The following is a 21,699-nucleotide window of genomic DNA, read 5'->3' as shown; positions in this document are numbered from 1 at the left end:
TGACTGAACAGCATAAACATTAAACTTTGAATAGAAAGGGTTTTTCACAGACATTAAGCAGCAGTCCCCTACCGAGTTTATGTTGTTGGGAGTGAGAACAGGATCTCCTTTAGTTTCATTAGTCAAGCTGATGTACTGTTAGCTGTGACCGACAGCATGAAGATTTTTGCAAACATAAATTATGAAATAAATTGTATATTCCCCATATGTTCCTCTATCCGCATACATGTACCAAGTTTTATCAATCTAGTTTTATAATTCTTTTAATTGTCATGGGATTCAGATTTTAGTTATCACTTAATTCTGTGACCATAACAACCATAATTTTGGCTAGACAAAAACAAACTGAAATAATGTGCATATAATCCATATGGCCCTCAATTCAATTACAGCGTTTTATAAACTTAATCAGGAAGTTCAGATGGACAGAACTACAGACAGAATGAAAAAACTGACATAGCATGCATATTCCCAATACATGTATATCCAAATACCAAGTCTCATCAACCCAACTTAAGTACTTTTTTATTTTTCACAGGCTACAATTTAAGTATTCCAATACTTCTGTAATCATAGGAACCATATTTTTTGACTGACCTAAAAACTTTACTAACAAGCATATTCCCCACATGGCCCTCATCCAAATACTGACTTTTATCAACCTAGCCTACCAGGTAAGTGCTTTTTCCAGTTATTGCAGGATCCAGACTTTTTGAATGGATAGACAAAAGGACAGACTTCACTGAAATAACGCACATATTACCCATAAGACCCTCTATACACATACACATAGTTGCATCAAGCTAGCTTACATACTTTTTGAGTTACAACATGATCCAAATTTAAGTGTCCATTATTTCTGTAAACATAGAATCTTTAACCATAGATAACCAAAATTTTTGCCTGAAGAAAAAAATGAAATAACATGCATATTCCCTTTATGGCATTCTATCCACAAACTGAGTTTTATTTACCTAGCTTTAGTACTTTTTAAGTCATTCCGGGAACTGATTTTAGTTCTAAATCATTTCTGTACCCATAGAAACCATAATTTGTGTCCGACAAAATACCCTGAAACTTTTATTCTCCGTATGGCCCTCTATCCACCTAGCAAATTTCATCAACTTAGCAAAAGAACATTTTGAGCTATTGGAGGTTCCAGATCTGGATGGGCAGGCAGACAGGTGGAGAGACAGCACCATGGACGCACAAACAGATTGGAATGTAAACCCATAGTCCCTCCAGTTAACCCTTACCCCCATAAGAAACAAAGTGAAAATGGATTTTGCAACCAGCATAAAACCAGAACAGCGTGCGAGTCACTCGCAGTCTGTTCAGGTTTTATGCTGTTTGCTGTTCATCAGTAACTATGGGTAGAAAACGAAGCCTTTAAAACTTGAATTTAGTAAGAAAGGTATTTAATTAAATGTTACTTTCTAAAAAGCTACACATGCATCAAAATACGTAAATACGTGGTAAAGGGTTAAACCATTATGGGACTAATAAAAGTAAGAACAGACATATATTAACAAAGTTTTATTCATATTATAGTTATTCTTTTAATGTATTATAAACAATTACAATTTTACTAAGTTTCAGATCAGAAAAATGCAACTATGAATATGTCAGTCAATTAAGCATTTGCACCAACTTCCAGATAATATGACTCAGTAGTATTTCTAGTTTACTCATACAATCTTTAAACAATATTGAATGCTTAGACAATATTTTAATATTGATATTTTAATTTTCAACAACAAGTACTTGAGTGCAACAGCACAACTCACTTAGGTCAACATTGTGTAGTGGACAACATACCCATAATTCTTGTATCTATTATGCCAAAGCAGTGAAGATCTGGAGCATGTCTTATCAAACATCAAACAACAAATTTAACCCTTTACCATTTAGATACGTATTTTGACACATTTATAGTCCTTTATTTAATTTAAGACCTTTCTTACTAGATTCAAGTTTGAACAGCTTCGTTCAGCTGCGAGTTACTCGCAGACTGTTCTGGTTTTATGCTGTTTGCACAAAGCCATTTTCATTTTGCTTCTGAGTGGTAAAGGGTTAAGAGAGATACAGTTGTTAAAGACTTATTACATCAATCATTTATATATTCTTTTTTAAGGAACACATTTGTAATAAACTATTATTTGCTCTGAGTTGAACATTCAGTCGCAAAATAACATCTTAGTAAGAATTTTATTTAGACAAGGCCTTGGTGTCAATTATTCACAGTCCTGATGAATGGCTTGGCCTAACGCCTGTCAATCGTTACGAGTCGAAAAAGGGCTCCACACTATGACATAACAGTTTTGACACCAGCGCTGTCATCTGGATTGTTTTGAGGTCTTCAGTACCTCTAAGGCCATGTCTAGTCTCTTGTTTGTTTCCTGCCTCCCTAGTATCTCCATCATCTCTGACACATGGGGTCCCTCCTATAAATAGCATATTGTGATTGGTCTGGGAAAACAGGGCCTAATACATACACATAGTGTTGACTTTTTTTACAAAACACTTCATAACAGCAAGACAACAAGAGGGTTCTAGGCCACTGCCCTGCATGTCTGTTTTTTCGAATTATCAAATACTGTTAAGATGTTAACGAGTGAAAAATATTTTGAATGAATAATAATTATGGCGTATAGAGTATAAACAAGCTTCAATTTTAATGGAACTAATGACCTTATTTTTGACATCACAATAACCAAGTTTTTAAACTTACCGGTAGTCAAATTCAGACACATAAAGAATAATAAATAATGAATGTATGTGAACCCTAGAATGTTAAGTTTTTTTCATTTGATCTAATGAAGTAGTTTATGAATGACCCTGAATGATTCTGTTTCAAACTAGGCCCAAATATAAAAGCTGGACACTGGAGACCAAATTTCATGAAGATGAGATAAGAAATGTGACCACCATAACAAGGTAAATATTGATAACAAACATTGGACCAAAGACAATCATAAAAGCTCACCATGTGCCCTACATGCATGCACAGGTGAGCTAAACAAGGGCTGTGACCTCAAAATCAATAGGGGTCATCTGTGAGTCATGATCAATGTACCTATGAAGTTTCATGATCCTAGGCCCAAGCGTTCTTTAGTTATTATCGAGAAACCACCTGGTGGACGGACCGACCGACAGACTGACAGACCGACCGACATGTGCAAAGTAATATACCCCCTCTTCTTCGAAGGAGGGCATAAAAAAGGCAGCAATCAATATACATGTATATGAGTCGTCTGTGTTAAGGGGGTTAAATGCATGTGCCAAAAGTGTTGTCACAAATTAGCCTGTGCAGTCCATACAGGCTAATCAGGGACGACACTTTCCGCCCTTACAGCATTGTTGCTTAGAAGTGAAAAATATAATTAAAGAAGAAAGTGTGATCCCTGAAAAGTGTGTGGGTACTGCACTGACTTATCTGTAATGACACTTTACGTGCATGCATTAAACCCTCTTTCCACAGAGAAAGGCTCTTATTTTTCATGGCACAAACCTCCGATTCACTTAATGCAGAGCGCAGTATCTTCATTAAGTGCACAGTTTTTAAATTCTGGCTTTTACAGAAGTTCTTAAGAACATTCTTGATGGCTTCATCTGTGAATGTTTCCACTGCGTCTAAACAACTCTTGACACCATTTATAACTTTCTCACAACTTGTGTCCTTTTTTGCAAGAGTGAGTATTTTGTCTTTTGATGGTCGCACCCATATGAATTCAATCATTGACTCAGTTAGTTCTTCAAGGCGAGATATTCTATGGGCCTGATTAATGAACAAAAGAGTTCTTTATTAACAGATATTTTTCTTTTGTAAAATAGAACATAAACAACTATGCGAATGTTACTAACTTATCTTGATTATAACTTCAAAAAATCAAAAAATCTAAAATGGGACAAAACTCCCCTGTGGAATTTGTTTGTAGAGTTGTTGTTTTTAAATAAACTGCCAATTATAGTAAGTATATATAGAATCTGGCACGAATTGTCATATCATACCATATTTTATTAAACGAGTTCAGAAATTGCGTCAGCGAGCCTCTGGCCAGCTTACAAACGAATATCCTGGACGAGTTTAATAAAATATGGTATGATATGACAACGAGTGTCAGATCTTTTTTATCAAATGCTTTTAAATGAGCAAATTAAATAAATATTTACGCAAACATAATGAACAAGAGGGCCATGATGGCCCTGTATCGCTCCACTGCTAAAAAAAGGCTGAAAAGAATATTCTCTGCATGTGCAAATACTTAAATATAGGCCCTATTTAAGCACATGTACACTTTTGTAACCCCCTGGGCTTGGTAAAATTTAACCCCAGGGGCATAATTTGAGCAAACTTTGCAGAGGACTACTATTTCTCACTACATGTACATACAAAATATGGTAGCCCTAGGTCCTAGAGTAAAGAACAATAATATCTTAAAAAGTTATCACAAAATAAGCAAGATATAAGCGTATATAATGTTCAATTTTGTGACCTGCGGGTCAGGGTCAAATTTGACCCAAAGGGCATAATTTGAACAAACTTGGTAGAGGACTATAAGATGTTACTGCATACCAAATTTGGTAGCCATAGTCTGAATGGTTTTCGACAAGAAGATTTCTAAAGATTTAACAAAATAGGCGCTTTATAAGCATTTATTCAATTTTGTGACCCCCCCAGGGTCAAAGTTGACCCCAGAGGCATTATTTGAACAAATTTGGTAGAGGTTTATTAGATGTCACTACATACCAAATTTGGTAGCCCTAGGCCCAATGGTTATGGACAGAAAGATTTCTTAAGTTTTCACAAAATAGGCCCCATATAAGCGTATGTACAGTTTTGTGACCCCCCCAGACAGGGTCAAATTTGACCCAAGGGGCATAATTTGAACAAACTTGGTATAGAACTATAAGATGTCACTACATACCAAATTTGGTAGCCCTATGCCTTATGGACAAAAGAATTGTAAAGTTTTCACAAAATAGGCACTATATAAGCATATAATCGATTTTATGGCCCCCAGGGCAGGGTCAAATTTGACCCCAGGGGCATAATTTGAAGAAATTTGGTAGAGGACTATAAGATGTCTCTACATACCAAATTTGATAGCCCTAGGCCCAATGGATATGGACAAGAAGATTTGGAAAGTTTTCACAAAATAGGCCTTATATAAGCATATGTTCAATTTTGTGACCTCCAGGCAGAGTCAAATTTGACCCCAGGGGCATAATTTGAAGAAATTTGGTAGAGGACTATTAGATGTCTCTAAATACCAAATTTGATAGCCCTAGACCCATAAGATTTTGAAAGTTTTCACAAAATAAGCCTTATATAAGCAAATTTTCATTTTTGTGACCCCCGGGGCAGGGTCAAATTTGACCCCAGGGGCATAATTTGAACAAATTTGAAAGAGGTTCACCCCAGGAACATTCCTGAGAAATTTCATCAGAATTGGACCAGTAGTTTAGGAGAAGAAGATGTTTTAAGGAAAAGTAAATGCATGCACAGACGCACGCACGACGGACACAGGACCATGACATTAGCCCCGCTGGCCTCTGGCCAGTGGAGCTCAAAACACCCAACCTCTAATAACAATTAACACATAAATGATACACACAACTACACTGTATTATTATGAAAACATTAATAATCAAAGGGGAGTAACTACTGTAAACTTAAATGCAATATTTAGAAGAGTTGTCTCGCATGTTTTCACAAAATAGGCCTTATATAAGCAAATTTTCAATTTTTTGACCACCCGGGGCAGGGTCAAATTTGACCCCAGGGGCATAATTTGAATAAATTTGAAAGACGTTCACCCCAGGAACATTCCTGAGAAATTTCATCAGAATTGGACCAGTAGTTTAGGAGAAGAAGATGTTTAAAGAAAAAGTTAACACACGGACGCACAGACGGACGCACGCACACACACACGACGGACACAGGACCATGACATAAGCCCCGCTGGCCTCTGGCCAGTGGAGCTAAAAATATAAAATGTTGTTTACATTTCGTGACGTCATTTGACATTGCAAAATAACAAAATGCGATTGGTCAATCAAACGAAAACTAAGCCAATGAAAATGCTTAAAAAGTATATAACACATGTGTAAGATAAAACTATTTGTAATGTTTAAATTACATGGGAAACAGGGTATGGCATGTGATAAAATAAGCTTATTATTTAATGTACACTGTACACCAGTATAAAGTCTCAAATTCAAGAAACATTTAAGCCTTCTAAAAGATTTACCGTGTATATTTTTTATATTTATAACAATAAAATGTGCCATGGAATTTAAAACATTTATTATAATGAAGTCATTATGTTGATATAATTAGTATTTCATGATGGATGATGATTTCATTTGAAGAAGTACTTACTATTGCCCAATTTATAATGGACTCCAGATAGTGATCTGTCAGAATATGCTTGTCCGTTAATCTACAATACAAAATACAAATAGTTATCTTCCCATAATCCTCAGTCATTTTATGTATACTGAAATGTCCGAAAAAAAATTTGTGTGTGCTTGTACCATACAATACATTTGTGCAAGAATATGTAAACAAAATACTAAATAAAATTTCACAGAAGATCAGAGCTTTTTAAAGCATAACTTTTAAATTGGGAAGACTGAGTTTAAGAAATCTCTGAAACAGAAATGTAAATTAAAGCATTGAATCTTTGTCTATATGTTTGTACTTTCTAGATCACTGAGGATGGGCAGATATATATTAAATATTTTAACAAATAAAGTAGCAGCATGGAAATTATAGTTAAAGCAAGTCCACCTGTGTTTAAAATATGATTCAATAATGTCTCTGGTCCGGTCAACAATGTTTTGTCTCTGCTGACCAGAAAACTGTCGCTGAAGGTGTAACCGGTTCAGGGGAGGCAACTTTTCTGGTTGTAATCGTGATGAATGGCGGTTAACGAGTTCAAGTGAAAACTGAAACAGAAACTTTACCAGTTGACAATATCAAGTGAAAACTGAAACATAAACTTTACAAGTTAACAATATCCAGTTGACAATATCAAGTGTAAAACTGAAACACAAACTTTACGAGTTGACAATATCAAGTGAAAACTGAAACATAAACTTTAAAAGTTAACAATATCCAGTTGACAATATCAAGTGTAAAACTGAAACACAAACTTTACGAGTTGACAATATCAAGTGAAAACTGAAACATAAACTTTACGAGTTGACAATATCCAGTTGACAATATCAAGTGTAAAACTGAAACAGAAACTTTACGAGTTGACAATATCAAGTGAAAACTGAAACACAAACTTTACGAGTTGACAATATCAAGTGAAAACTGAAACAGAAACGATAGTTAGTATTGCTTAAAATTTGCTTTACAAGATTGGTGAAAATTAACGGAAAACAATATTTATATGCTATGACCTATAAATAGGTTAAAGCGTACACAGATATAACAGTTATGACCAGTTGACAAGTTCTCAGCCGTTTTCATGAGGTTCTTTTTAATAAAAAAATTTAAGACATAAACTATCCTATTTTACATAAAAATTAAAAATTGAAATTGAAAATTATATTTTTGTTTAGTAAAAGTTTAATGGGCATACCGATGCTCAGGATGAAAGAAAATTTCAGTTCGGCAGTTAGCAACCTGTGCTATTAATTAACAAAAAAGATAAATATTCTTTTGTCTATATGTAAAACTTTCAGCAAATATTTTTAGTTCAAACATACATTGAAGTCCAACAACTGCAAAACTATTAAGAACACAAAACAAATAAATTACTGGTTTTCTTCTATAAAAAATAAAAATATAAAACCTAATGTTACCATGGCAACAAGCTCCTTCAAAGTTTTGCCATCAGTTGGCCCTTTGAATCCCTTGTTTACAGTTGTCAGGTAGTTGAGGAGAGCATCTGGCTCAAGCCCCTGGTCCTGAAAATGACATACAATACAAGTAACCATAGTTACCAAAAAGTCAAATCAACAGCCAAATATTATAGACGCACTTGTATAAAAAGCAGGTTATCCTATTAATACTTTTCATGAGCAGACTCTGAAACACTTATTAAAGCTTAACATTTACATCTTGTATATCTTGTACACATATAATTAGCCCCTAACAGAATCAGAGCTAGGAAGAGAGAAGCGAATACATGATTTCTCCACCAATCCCCACAGGATTTAAGAACTACCCGTACTACCGGTAATTGGCCTATTATATATGAAGAAAGGCAGGGGCCAGGAACCGTTTTTCCCCAGCTGCTGGGTAGGCACTAGGCCATTCATCAGAACATGCCATGAGTGGCAGTGCTGTATGCAGTTTACCTTAAAATGTTCCACATGAATGTCGCCCTGTCGTTTAGATAACTTTGTTCCATCTCTGAAGCAAATGCGTAACAATTAATTTACATTTAACAATACATTTTGCATAGGTTATGATATGATATCTCCAAGTCTAAATTGGAGAGCAAATATATCTAACAGTGTAACCAACCAATGGCAAAGAGACCACTAGCCAATAACACCCCCCCCCCCCCCCCACACACACAACATAAGAGATACTCCCGTTTTCTATACAAGAAAGAACAAAAACGGTCAAAATATTACGTCTATAATCCTGATAAATCATAGCAAGCAAGTAATTATTATATTTGATATAACAATCTGGGTTCTGCAGCATCAACAACCTTATAGAGCAACACCTGGTCCAACCCAAACATAAATATGGAACTTACTGATTAATGACGATAAACATTACATTAACTGGAGGGCTTTTAAAGCTGTTATTAGGTCATATTTCAAATGGCAAAAAGTATCCGTTTTTTCCAAATTCAGTCCAAACATTTCTATTGATTTTCTAACTTTTAGTAATAGAGATGATTAAACTAGAAATAAAGAGTGTTTAAACAGTAATATCCATTTTACTAATATATTTATGTTTAAAATATACAATTTTATTAAAGTTATATGAAATTTATCAACAATATTACAATATATCAAACAACTACTCTCCTACAGTTAATACTGAAATGATGCTAAAATTCCCAGTATCAAAAGTAAATGTCATATTGCCAAAATGATGAGAAAAAGTGCTGGTTTTGGATACTTTATGATCTATGATGATAAACAATCTACTTACTGATTAAGGATAAGCGGTAAATGAGCATAGAGGGGTGGCTCCCAGCCAAATGCCTTGTACATCTGAAGGTGCTTTGGGGTGGAGATGCTCCATTCCTGTAAACACTAATAATGTCACTGTTATGCCTGAAATACCGCCCCCCCCTTGGTCCGACTTTGTCAGAGGTCATTAGCAATTCAGTTTTAAGAACTGGTTTTGCAAGCTTTCTATCTGTACAGTTTTATCTTGGTACATCATATTATAGTCGAGATATGTCCTGGATAAAATTTTAGCATGAACATCCACGAGGGAAATTATTGTAAATTATTAAAGAATGAGTTATGGTTCTTATGAACTTAACTTCTCCAAATTTAGATTTAGCTACCTTAAAAATGTCAAGTTGATATCTTGGATACTTTAGAAGATATTCGCCATTCAAAACTAAAATGAAATTAATTTAAAAAGGGCAATAACTCTAAAAAGTTGGAAGTAAGAGTTATGGTTCTTGTGCACTGAACATCTCTTCAAGGAGATCTACTTACCTCAGAAGCATCCAGTTGATAGCGCTAACAATTTTCAAGAAATGCTCGGTATACAACTTATATAAAAAAAATAACATAGGACAATAATTATAAAAGACCTGCACAGTGTTTAGGAAAGATAACGCCCTCGACTGCGCTTTGAAGCCGCACAGCAGCTATTCTTGTGAAGTCCAAGGTACATAACTTTGCCAAAAATCAATGGACGGGAGTGTAACTCACACTTCATCTTTAAGTCATGTAGGTAGACTCACATACCAAAAACCAGCTAAATATCTGAAAGCATTAAAAACAAGAGATGTGTTCGTCAGAAACACAATGCCCCCTATTGCGCCGCTTTGAAAAAAAATAATTTGTTTTTGTTTTTTTGACCTTTGACCTTCAAGGATGAACTTGATCTTGAACTTCCACCACTCAAAATGTGCAGCTTCATGAGAACGCCGCTTTGATTTTATTTTTTTTACCTTTGACCTTAAAGGATGACCTTGACCTTGAACTTCCACCACTCAAAATGTGCAGCTTCATGAAAATGCCGCTTTGATTTTTTTTTACCTTTGACCTTGAAGGATGACCTTGACCTTGAACTTCCACCACTCAAAATGTGCAGCTTCATGAGATACAAATGCATGCCAAGTATCAAGTTGCTATCTTCAATATTGAAAAAGTTATGGCCAATGTTTAAGTTTTCAGACGGACAGACGCCATATATTTGACTTTGAAGGATGACCTTGTCCTTCACCTTTCACCACTCAAAATGTTCAGCTCCATGAGATACACACACATCCAAAATATCAAGTTTCTATCTTCAATAATGCAAAAGTTATGGCCAACGTTAAAGTGTTTTTTTCGGACGGACGGACAGACTGACATACACACATACTGACATACTGACTGACGGGCAGTTCAAGTGCTAAATGCCACCCTACCGGGGGCATAAAAAAACTTCCCAAAACGGTTATAATAAAGAAAATTTCTAAGTCTAAGGCCCATAACTTTGCCAAAAATCAATGGACTGGCATGGAACTCACACTTCATCATGTAGGTAGACTCACACACCAAAAATTAGCTTAATATCTGAAAGCATTGCATAACTAACATCCGGAAAATGCTTATTATAGAACTAATTTTTAAGTCCAAGGCCCATAACTTCGCCAGTTATCAATGGACTGGAACGAAACTCACATTTCATCTGTAGACAAGCATACCAAAAATCCGCTCAAAGTCTAAAATGTTGCGTTAAAAAACTCAGGAAAACACCGGATGGACAGGTGTACAGAAGGATGGACAGTCCAACAGCTGAATGCCACTATGCCCGGGGCATAAAAAACATGGATCCAAGTGTTATGGTTCTTCTGCACTGCATGTCCCAAGAATAAGTTTTAGCTACATCTAGGTGACCTGGGTTTATTTCTAATACCTTGAAGCATGTGAATTTTATTGGCAGTCACCATACCTGACAGATGGGGTTTCCTCAGGGTACTCCGGCTTCCCCCAACAACCCATGACCTCACCCAAATTGAAAATCCCTCAGTAAGAACTAAATATCTGGTATCTGGATACGGTATTACAACGCTAAATAAAAATGTGTCCAACATTTATGTTTCCAGTTTGGTTATTAGTCAGGAGTGCTGAACCACACACAGGGTCCACATTTTATCTAGCTTCAGGCTCAAAAGGACCTCATTAACTTTGAAATACACCACAACTTGAGACTATATTTGAGATTATTACCGTATATTTGGTAGTGAAAGGGTACGGTTTGCAAATGGTATGCAGTAAATGCCTGTGGACTGTATTAATCTTTCAATGTTGAAATGACATAGCCCTGCAAAAAGAAACACACAAGCACATACCAACATATCTAGATATACATATGCATTGAACTGTCAACTTACTGCACCCCTTAGAACATGCGAGATCCTCATGTGGTGATCGTCAACCACATTAGCAAAGTGATATGTGGGATACCCGTCCGATTTTATCACCACCTGCAACAGAAATTATACGGACTAAAATATTTAATCAAACAAATATTGATTTGTGTAAGTATTGACGTTGTAATTATAGTCTTTTTGTCTTCAAAATAGTGTTTATATTTTTCTAACAAATGTTGTACAAGCAAGCGGTTTTAATAAGAAGAAAATAAAATTGGTCTATTTAAACCGTTGTTGGGTGTACCGAATTTGCAAACTTTTAACTGAAAAAAAATGGTGATATAGAACTTCAGCTATTACAATTACCATTAAAGCTGTCCCAAAACATGTACCATAGCAACATAATATAATGTACATTACATTTAGGAATGACAAAGAATATTTAAACATTGAATAATATAAAGATTATAACTTAACATAAAACATATACTATGTATATTGAAGTCTATATACTAAGTCTTGAAGCATCATATAGACAAACAGAATGATGTCAAGCGAGTGTAACAATCTAATATTAAATGAATAAGATGGCGCTATAAGATTGCTTACATTTGTAATTGGACTTGGCCAGTTGCCAACATAACTTTAACAATCTTTGTTGAGGATCAACAACTGATGTAACATACCAAATATGAATTATGTGTACTTTGTGTTCAGAGATTTTGTTTAAATTTATTGTGCTATATAAGTCAATATACAAAATTTCACTCTCACAACCTAAGTTTGACCCTTTGCATGATTCGAATCTTTGTATTGGGCTGCTATCTGATGTAAAATAATTAATTTCAAAGCTGTGGGTCTTGCGGTTTCATAGATGGTTAAAATGTTCATGCTATATAGGTCTATTTAAATCATGCGTGCCTATGTGAGTCGCCATTTTCGACCCAAGGACATGATCTTAACAAACATTGTACAGGACCATTATGTGATGTAACATACCGAATATCAAAGCTCTGGGACTAATGCTTTCAGAGAACATTTTAAAGTTATTTGCTATAAGTCTATACATAGTCTAAAGAAAAAGTGTGACCCTTAAGGTGTTGCCAGTTTTTATTGGAAAAAAGTTGGTAGAGGACCACCATGCGATATTTCACACTTAACATTATACTCCTGATGCTTTCAGTTTCATAGATTACCAATTGTTTAAGTTATTCACTAAATAAGTCAATAGAATTCATGTATCCCTGGGCCATAGCAAGTCTGACCCCAGGGGCATGATTTGAACAACCTTTGTAGAGCACCAACATATGATGTCACACATCAAATTGTAAACCTTTGCTATTGCATGGATTATTTTATAAATTTTAACTTTAAAGATTTATTTTTAGCTCTGGTGACCAACATATGCAGCAGACCAGAACAATTCTAAAAACTTTGAAGGAGGATCAACCAAGGATCATACTTTTTAAGTTTTGTTAAAATCTGCCGACAGTTTGAATTGCTGTTTGAATGAAAAAATACCTACCAAATACAATGCATGACAGACAAAAAATGTTCCCAAGAGCATGTGAGATTACAACACACAATAAACACTTGTGATCTTACAAAATCCCCCTCTCTGTAGCTTTCTTCAGAGTCCACATTCTCCACCATCAAACCATACACAAGGTCTGTCCAAGGTTCACGCATAGGTTCATACTGCAAAAAATATTGTACTGGGCTTAATTGTTTATATTATCTGCAACTTAAAGCATTTAATAAAATTAAAGCATTCAGAAAAAAAACATCATTGAAACCATTTCATGGACTCTGGAATAAACTATAATTATTCTAGCATAATCTAATGAAAGAAATACACAAAAGATAGCTAATTATCATTAATTATCCTCAAGCTAAGAGTGAAATATATGTTATCTTTAGGGATGTCAATGGTTGCTAAAATTTGCATCTGGATATCAGTATTTGATATACAAATACTATTTACATATCTGTTTAGATTGACATCATTATTAGAAATTGTATCGTGTATTTTTATACAAATGCCATTTATGAATGATAAATAATAGAAACTATATACATGTATGTAATAAGATTGTTTCTTATGAATTCTCACTGATCAAATAACTTAAAGCGCAAGAAAAACACTGATAAATTAACTCTTTCAGTGCTGGAATCGAATTTTGAAGGCCTTTGGAAACAGTTTGGATCCAGATGAGACGCCACAGAACGTGGCGTCTCATCAGGATCCAAACTGTTTGCTATTCTGATAGTATTCTTTGAAAAAAAAATCAAACAAATGCTAATTTTAGAAATTCAGCAGACGACATTTTTGCAGACGACAAATTTCCCATCATGCAAAGGGTTAAGGTTACTTGAAACTAATCAATGCATCAATGGGTGACGAATCCTAGTCTATATCAGCAGCATGTTGCATACATGTATATATAAAATAGTGTTTTTGGTGTATACGAATAGTTTTCTTAAATTCTAACAAAAAATAAATACAAAGTATTCAGATATTAAGGAGTCCAGATATTTGTTATCATCTTTATTAATTAAAATTCATTGACCCTGAAAACTTTGAAGACTCGCTTTGTCAAAAATGACCGCTATTATAAAAGGAAACACAAAAAGTAATGTAACTTATCCTCTGCAACACATACACAGAAAAATAATTACCAAAACATCTCCAGGTCTGTATGGGTCTTCCAACAATTATTAGTTAAATTGTGTCTTACTGACTCAGTAAAGTGTGAAACAGGGCTAGTAGATCAGTATCGTGAAAGAGTGTAGCTCTCTTCAAATATTCAATCATTATCACGTATCACACAATGCAGGTCAGTAAGGTATATAGTGAATTTATCAAAACAAAATGCATTATTTTTCTAATATCAACGTAATAATTGGAAAAAAATAGCTATAGTCTTTTATGATGATGTATACTTCTGTGACATCATTTTAGGTGATTTACAAAACATGAAAAGCTACTGACCTAATACGGAAAAATGCACCATCAGCATATGACATGGTTTAGTCTACAAGTATTCTCATCCAGCTTCAGTTAAGTGGAATTACGTATACGGTAGTCTTCTGCAATGAGAAAGCCTTACCTTAAATCGTATAACATATGGAACTTTCTGTGCAATCTTTTCTTCCATCTCTTGTTCTGTCATATTTCTACATCTGTTGTCATATTTACGGTTCTCTTGTCGAGCGATGGCATCCTTCTTCATCAGTGACAGTCTCTTCTCTGTGCAGAAACATCTGTAGCAGTGGCCCGACTAGAACATCCTTTTTTAATAAGCCTCGCTCTGAGAAAACGGGGCTTAATGCATGTTTGTAAAGTATTGTCCCAGATAAGCCTGCGCAGTCTGTTAGTAAGGGACAACACTTTCTGCCCAGACTGAATTTTACCTAAGAAGAATAACCTTCAAACCAAAAATACCATTTAAGAGATGGCATCGTCCGGATTAGCCTGTACTGTCTGCACAGGCTAATCCGTGGCACCACTTAATGCACCGCTTTAAGCCCAGTTTTCCCAGAACAGGGCCAATATATCATGGTTATCTAGGGAAAGATCTTGGTACCCAAATGTACAGGGTGCTGCTACAATGGGACAACATTTTTTAATTATCTACTAGAGTTTTGGAAAAATTTTAATCTTACATTAGTAATGCACATTTGAAAGCTTAGTATAATTCTTTGCTTTTTTGCAAAAATAAATTAAATTTCAGAAAATTGTCACATTTTTGTGTTGACAGGCCCAGAAGAGCAGCAGGAGAGAGCACAACAGGAGCAGGGTGCACACATCCTTCCATTTTGCTAAAGATTTTTTATTATGGCATGGCTCAACATTAACCTAAAAACCAACTTGCCCTACTGGGCAAGTACTTATATAATCTACTTGCCCTGAACGTAAAACAACTTGCCCAGACATGAAATATCACATTAACTGTAAACCTCATATTTTTTAATAAAGATCAAAATGATACACCACAAAACCTTTTTTATTTTTGCACATTTAACAAAATGATTACAGCAATTAAAGTCTAATTAAAGTCTAAATTAAATGCACTTTGTTATTTTTTGCACTTGCCCGGGTGGACAACTAGATTATAAAATAACTTGCCCAGACCCAACTTTTACTTGCCAGGGGATATAGGACAACCGTTAATGTTGAGCCCTGTATGGTACAATTATTAGATAAAGCATTTGTACCAATTGACAAACAGGAAAACATTTTTTTATTATATATGAAGCAATCAGCCAGCTTTTATCTTACAATATATAGAACACAGAGGATTACACAAAACTCAGACTTTCATGTATTTTAATCTTATTAAATATGCAATTGGATGTTTGAGTAAGTATTATTTAGTTAGAAATGTCTTAAAGTAGAATACCATTCAAGAAAAGCAATTAAGAATTTAAATATAGAAAACTCTTTATTGTATTTATCTGCTATTGCACACACATGATTTAAAGTGTTATATTTTAGTTTCCTATATCTGCTTCTTCATTGACTCAGTGTTCTCTACTTACCTCAAGAAGTGTGTTCACATTGTCATGATACAGCGAGAGCCTCTCCGACTGAAAAACATGTTTGTAAGCCATACAAAAATTGTTTGTTTCCACTAACACAACAATGTTTTGTGTGGACCCTAAGTTTTCCTGTATTCCAGGTTAAGTTTTCGATCTATTGTGCTACATTAGATCTTTTTCAATAAATATTGCAATATCACATTAGCTAAATTAACTTTAAATAATTAAATTAAACTTAAACAAGAGCTGTCACCATAGGATGACATATGCCCCCTATAAACACTTTGATAGAAGTTATGAGCATTTTTCAAAACCTTAACGCAGATTTCAGAACCTAAACGCGGATCCTAAATTCAAGGTCAAGGTCACAGGGGTCAAAATTTGTATGCGTATGGAAAAGCCTTGTCCATATACACATGCATGCCAAATATGAAGGTTATATCTCAAGGGACATAGAAGTTATGAGCATTTTTCAAAACCTAAATGCAGATTTTGAAACCTAAATATGGACCCTTAGTTATTTTTTTTTAAACCTATTTATTTTAGCTCGATTGCATAGAAAAAGCCTAGGGCTTATATAGACGCTCTCGAGTCAATTTCCTGGGCCTAGAACCAGTACTTGGTGTCTTTGGAGGAGATCTACAGAATGCTCCCACGGTGGGGATCGAACCCGTGACCTCCCGGTTGCTAGGCGGACACCATATCCATTACACCACGGCGACCTTTTAGTTCAAGGTCAAGGTCACAGGGGTCAATCTGTCCATATTTTCGAAACCTAAATGCAGATTTCGAAACCTAAATGCCTAAATGCGGACCCTAAGTTCAAGGTCACAGGGGTCAACATTTTTGAGCGTATGGAAAGGCCTTGTCCATATACACATGCATACCAAATATGAAGGTTATATCTCAAGGGACATAGAAGCTATGAGCATTTTTCGAAACCTAAATGCAAAGTGTGACAGAAAGACAGACAGACGGATGGTCCAATCACTATATGCCCTCCTTCGGGGGCATAAAAAGAATGTTAAATACCGATTTCTATATATCAATTCATTTCCTTATTAAAGTGGGAAACAATTCAGGTTTCATAAAAGAAATAAATAAATTAACTGACTGACCCGCCATATCAGTTTTGGAGATGTTAGTGGGAACAAACAACTTGCTTGCTTTATATCAGAATTGCACACTGTTAACTGAGAAGAAGAAAATATGATACTACAGATAGCGCCATCCATGCCGAGACAGGTATTTTTCACCATTTTATATCCTTTATTACACAAATACTTTTGTTAAATTTTTTAATGATGCTTATCGGTACTTTTCAGCCATATCAGTTTGTAAGTTATTAGTGTTTATTTCATATTATAACTTGCTTTATATCTCAACTTTACTCTCTGCAAATTTTCTGATTTGAGCTGTAATTAGGTCATCCTGCTAAGAAATTTTGCAGCTAGTAAAGTCAAAATATAGAGCAATTATTACTGTATGTTTCTAACATATAAGACATATGCAAGACAAAATTTCTTATCATAGAGCTTGGTGCTTAGAAAGTATACACTTTAAAATTGTATTGTTATCTTATTTGTCGTATGACATTTATTTAGATGGGCTCTTGATGTCCCTACTCTGATTCTAGGAAATGAAATTTCTCAGCAAGCAATGATTCTAGCAAGGAAACAGACCCACAATGTGTTCATTTAAGCTTTTGACTTAAGTCTTTGGATACAATCTAGATGAAATCATTCCCTTCCCAAGGGCTTTAAGCTAAAAAGTCACCTCATTGCATGTTTTTACACCTGTGCATTAGCAAAATCCTCTGAAGGGCTTTGAAATAAACAAGTTTTAACGCAAACCTGAATATAAGGTCCATACTGGCCTCCCTTGTTTGGACCTGCAATAAATTAGTTTTGTGATTCAATTGATGCTTAAAGCATTAACAATATCATACAGGTAATTAACCCTTTGCATGCTGGGTAATTTGTCGTCTGCTAAAATGTCTGCTGATTTTCTAAAATTAGCCATTTCTTCGATTTTTTTCAAAGAATACTATCAGAATAGCAAACAGTTTGGATCCTGATGAGACGCCACGTTCTGTGGCGTCTCATCTGGATCCAAACTGTTTGCAAAGGCCTTCGAAATTCCGTTCCAGCCCTTAAAGGGTTAAAATGTACATTCATGTAAAAAACGTTTTACTAACTAAGGTTCAGGTATTATTCTTACACTCTTACTTTCATCAGGAGTAAGTCCAGCCCAGTCTAAGATGTCTTCTAGTTTCTCAACTGCTCCTGGCACTTTTCTTGTCTAAAAATTACGAAGAAATATTGCATCTTTAAAACTCTTTATGAGTGACTATCAATTACAGCTACACAATTGCTATAAATGTGACCTGTTTGCTAATATCTGGATTTTATTTAGAAGAGGATGGTGAGGTATACTGGTGTCCAGTGTAAATCCAAACACAAGAAGAAAATTGTCCTGCAATTTTACCAAAAACAAATCAGGTTGCCCTTACTTTGTACTTTGTAACTTTGTAGTGGCCCTAAGTTTCACTGTCAACCATACAAAACAAAATGTTTTGCTAAATACATTGTGAATATCAGGGGTTATTGTTGTGAAAAAAGCTGTCAATAAAAATATTAATCCAAAAGCTAATAACAAATGCACAGTCTAATAACTTTGCATCCAGACAAGGAAGTGTTAAAAAAATTATTTATCTTAAAATGGGTGGCCCTATCAGTGTTTTTTCCATTGAAAACAGGCCCGGTGATCAGCCCCATTCCCAATGGAAAAAAGTACATATTTTTTCCCAAATGGGAGCTAAAAATTCCCAATATTTTTGTGTAGGTCTCAATATTTTGTTCAACTCCCATCCATTTAAGTCCAACCTTAGGAAATATAATACTGAACACATTTGTATTCTCAATTTTTAAGCATTTTTTAGCAAAACAACAAGTGCAATAATTTCCCAAAGCTAGTCAAAACGCTGCAAATTTTCCCAATCCAAAGGGACCAGGTCACATTCCCAAAATGTTGAAAAAAACACTGCCTATAGATCGAGTATTTCAGATATCAGAACAAAATTTGAGTCGCCAATTTAAGCTGACAAGTGAAATATTCCTACCCTGTATAAAGTGTAAATAAATATATCATTATGCCCCTAGTCAACAGTACAAAGTTAAGTGAAACAAATTAACTCCCTTTTGAAAAGCAAACACATTGTTAGAAAAGCAATTCAGCAAAATCATTTGATGCTCGTAATCTTATTAGGAGTAACATAAACTCATAGAAAGTAAATTCTGTTTCAGATTGTCTGGTTAATAAGTTTTCCTGGACATTTTTTCATAACCATGAAATGGGCAAAGTTTAAACAAATGCTTGGGCTAAAATTTGCATGGTCCTGTTCTTCCCCACCAAAAATATACATCCCACTTTAATAGAACATACAAAAGCTTAAATAAACCAATTTGAAAAGTACAAAGACATGCGGCCAGATTCGTAACAAACAGATATCACAACACAAGCTTATTAACCAATATGACAGACACACTGAATTGTCCCACTCTGAAACACACAGAACAAACTTCCGTCTAATCGTTCTATATAAAATTATCCACCATAAAGTTGCCATCACTCCCCCAGATAATCTCCCTGTTTCTGTTGACCGCCAGTCCAGACTCAGCAGTAACCATTGTTTTAGACACATACAAACTTCAAATGACTCTTATAAATACTAAGTCAACCCAAGATCACAAATACAATGGAATTTACTACCTCCCCACATACATGAGGCAGCCACAGTATAAGTTTTAAAACCCTTAATCCTGTGGCTGTCATTGTCTCTCTTATGACCTTACAATGTAAATAATTTAAAAATAGCACCCAAATGAGCACTTGTGTACATTTTGCAACCCCTAACCAATAGGCCCTGGGACAAAATCTTCTATTTAGAAGGAGTGCTGTATCATAAGAAAAAGAAATTAAAACAAAAACGCATACAAAAAGAAGTAAAAATAAGATAAACAAATATGCATAAATTGCACATAAGTTAGAAAGTAGCATTGTGGTCAATATCTGGTTCTCAGATATGTAGATACTTGACATGTTTTTTTTCGCACTTTTATTGGTGCAATGTAACCATTACCAAATCGGTGTCTTCGATACGGAGAAGAAACGATCCATTATTGGACTTAGCAAACAAATAGTTAAACAGTGCTGTTCTAAGGCCTCCCAAATGCATCATCCCAGTGGGACTCGGTGCGAATCTAACTCGCACAGCATTAGCAGATGAGACTCCATATCGTCTGCAAATTTGGAATATGAATCTGACATTTCGCATGGGCAGCGCCATGTTGGATTTGTTTCTGGTTGTCGTAAAAAGTCGCTGGACTTTTCCAATCTGAACGCATCGGACAGTGGGCTACACCAGACGATCGCCGATATGGCGGAATTGTCCGAGGTGTCCCGATTGTGGACTTTTCGTCCCCGATACTTTTCCCCGCCAATAAATTTCGCCTTTGGACGTTTCACCTCTAAAGAGAGTAAGGCAGACTGTGCAATTGTAAATTCGTATTATAGCTCAAAACGGCATCAACTGATGGACTAAATATATATGTCTTAAAATAAGCTTGTTCGGCTCTTAAGTATTAACAAAGTTCTGTCGAACCGTTAAACAAGATTATTACATTTAAATTTGTTAAATTTATCGATTAAATTTAATTTATATTTACACATAATGACATTCTTAAATATAAGCATGCACCAACTTATCACAGGGCTCAGTGTTATGACAAATGCTTTTCGCAATCTACACACAGACACTGTTTAATCATCAGTATATATATAGTTATATCGTTATTTGCAGACGATACCAACATATTTTAATTGATCAATGACAACAACGAAAGATGCATCTTGCATTAATGCATAGCAACTAACAAAAAATGATACATGGCTGTTAACATTCCATCCAGATAAATGCAAATACCTTCATGTTGGTAAAAATAAACATGGCACGAATTTTCGATACAAACTAATTGGGAAAGCACAGAAAAAAACAATGAGGAGAAATTTAAGACATAGAATTCATAGTGGATGGCAAGCCCACCTTCGAAAAACATGTTAAAAAGTCTTTTCTGTCTAATGTTATCCGATAGACACTTAAAAACATGACATAAACATTTCTGCCGCAGCCAGTGTACAAAGCACTGGTAAAATCACACCTAAACTACTCGAGGAAAGGAACCCTACTAGCCTAGCTATCGTTCCAATCCTATAAACTTTAGATGCTTGTACATAATGTTGTAAAACACATTACTGAATAAATATGTTTAAACCAACTACGCCACCAAAGTGTGATGTCCACATTTAGAAAAATACAACGATCTGATTAAATGAGTCCAAATGCGCACCACGTGAGAACTCCAAGGCTTCAACACCTCGAATATTGAGGGAGACTCAACAACTTAAACTCCAACGCTATAAATATAGAAGGGATTATGGTGATATGATCGAAATATACAAAATATTGATTGGGAAATGCGACACAGTAACAGCAGATTTCATCAAATGGTGGAAGGATTACTCGACATGTGAGACAGCTAGGAGAGACTTGAACGATATCTTTGTATAAATC

General features: G+C 35.0%; 1 protein-coding gene across 2 annotated transcripts; it reads right to left on the bottom strand.

Moving 5' to 3' along the window:
• Nucleotides 1-1,523: 1,523 nt before the first annotated feature.
• On the bottom strand, nucleotides 1,524-20,476 carry LOC127833937 (probable glutamate--tRNA ligase, mitochondrial). 2 transcript variants are annotated; one of them, XM_052359460.1, is made up of 14 exons: nucleotides 20,209-20,476; nucleotides 18,296-18,368; nucleotides 17,921-17,958; nucleotides 16,068-16,115; nucleotides 14,636-14,806; nucleotides 13,131-13,223; nucleotides 11,547-11,639; nucleotides 9,134-9,237; nucleotides 8,320-8,374; nucleotides 7,822-7,926; nucleotides 6,797-6,954; nucleotides 6,386-6,446; nucleotides 3,512-3,778; nucleotides 1,524-2,444 (listed from the first exon to the last, which is right to left on the bottom strand). In XM_052359460.1, exons 1-14 carry the CDS (start codon nucleotides 20,413-20,415, stop codon nucleotides 2,337-2,339), a joined length of 1,581 nt encoding a protein of 526 aa, XP_052215420.1. In that variant the 5' UTR covers nucleotides 20,416-20,476; the 3' UTR covers nucleotides 1,524-2,336. The 2 variants fall into 2 exon arrangements, with proteins under 2 accessions (XP_052215420.1, XP_052215421.1); XM_052359461.1 differs by having other exon boundaries at nucleotides 9,134-9,228; nucleotides 20,209-20,474.
• Between the last annotated feature and the right edge of the window lie 1,223 nt (nucleotides 20,477-21,699).

The sequence above is a fragment of the Dreissena polymorpha genome, chromosome 6 (genome assembly GCF_020536995.1).
Source record: "Dreissena polymorpha isolate Duluth1 chromosome 6, UMN_Dpol_1.0, whole genome shotgun sequence".
In the NCBI taxonomy this organism is placed as follows: Eukaryota; Metazoa; Mollusca; class Bivalvia; order Myida; family Dreissenidae; genus Dreissena; species Dreissena polymorpha.
This window is presented reverse-complemented; position numbering and strand designations above follow the sequence as displayed.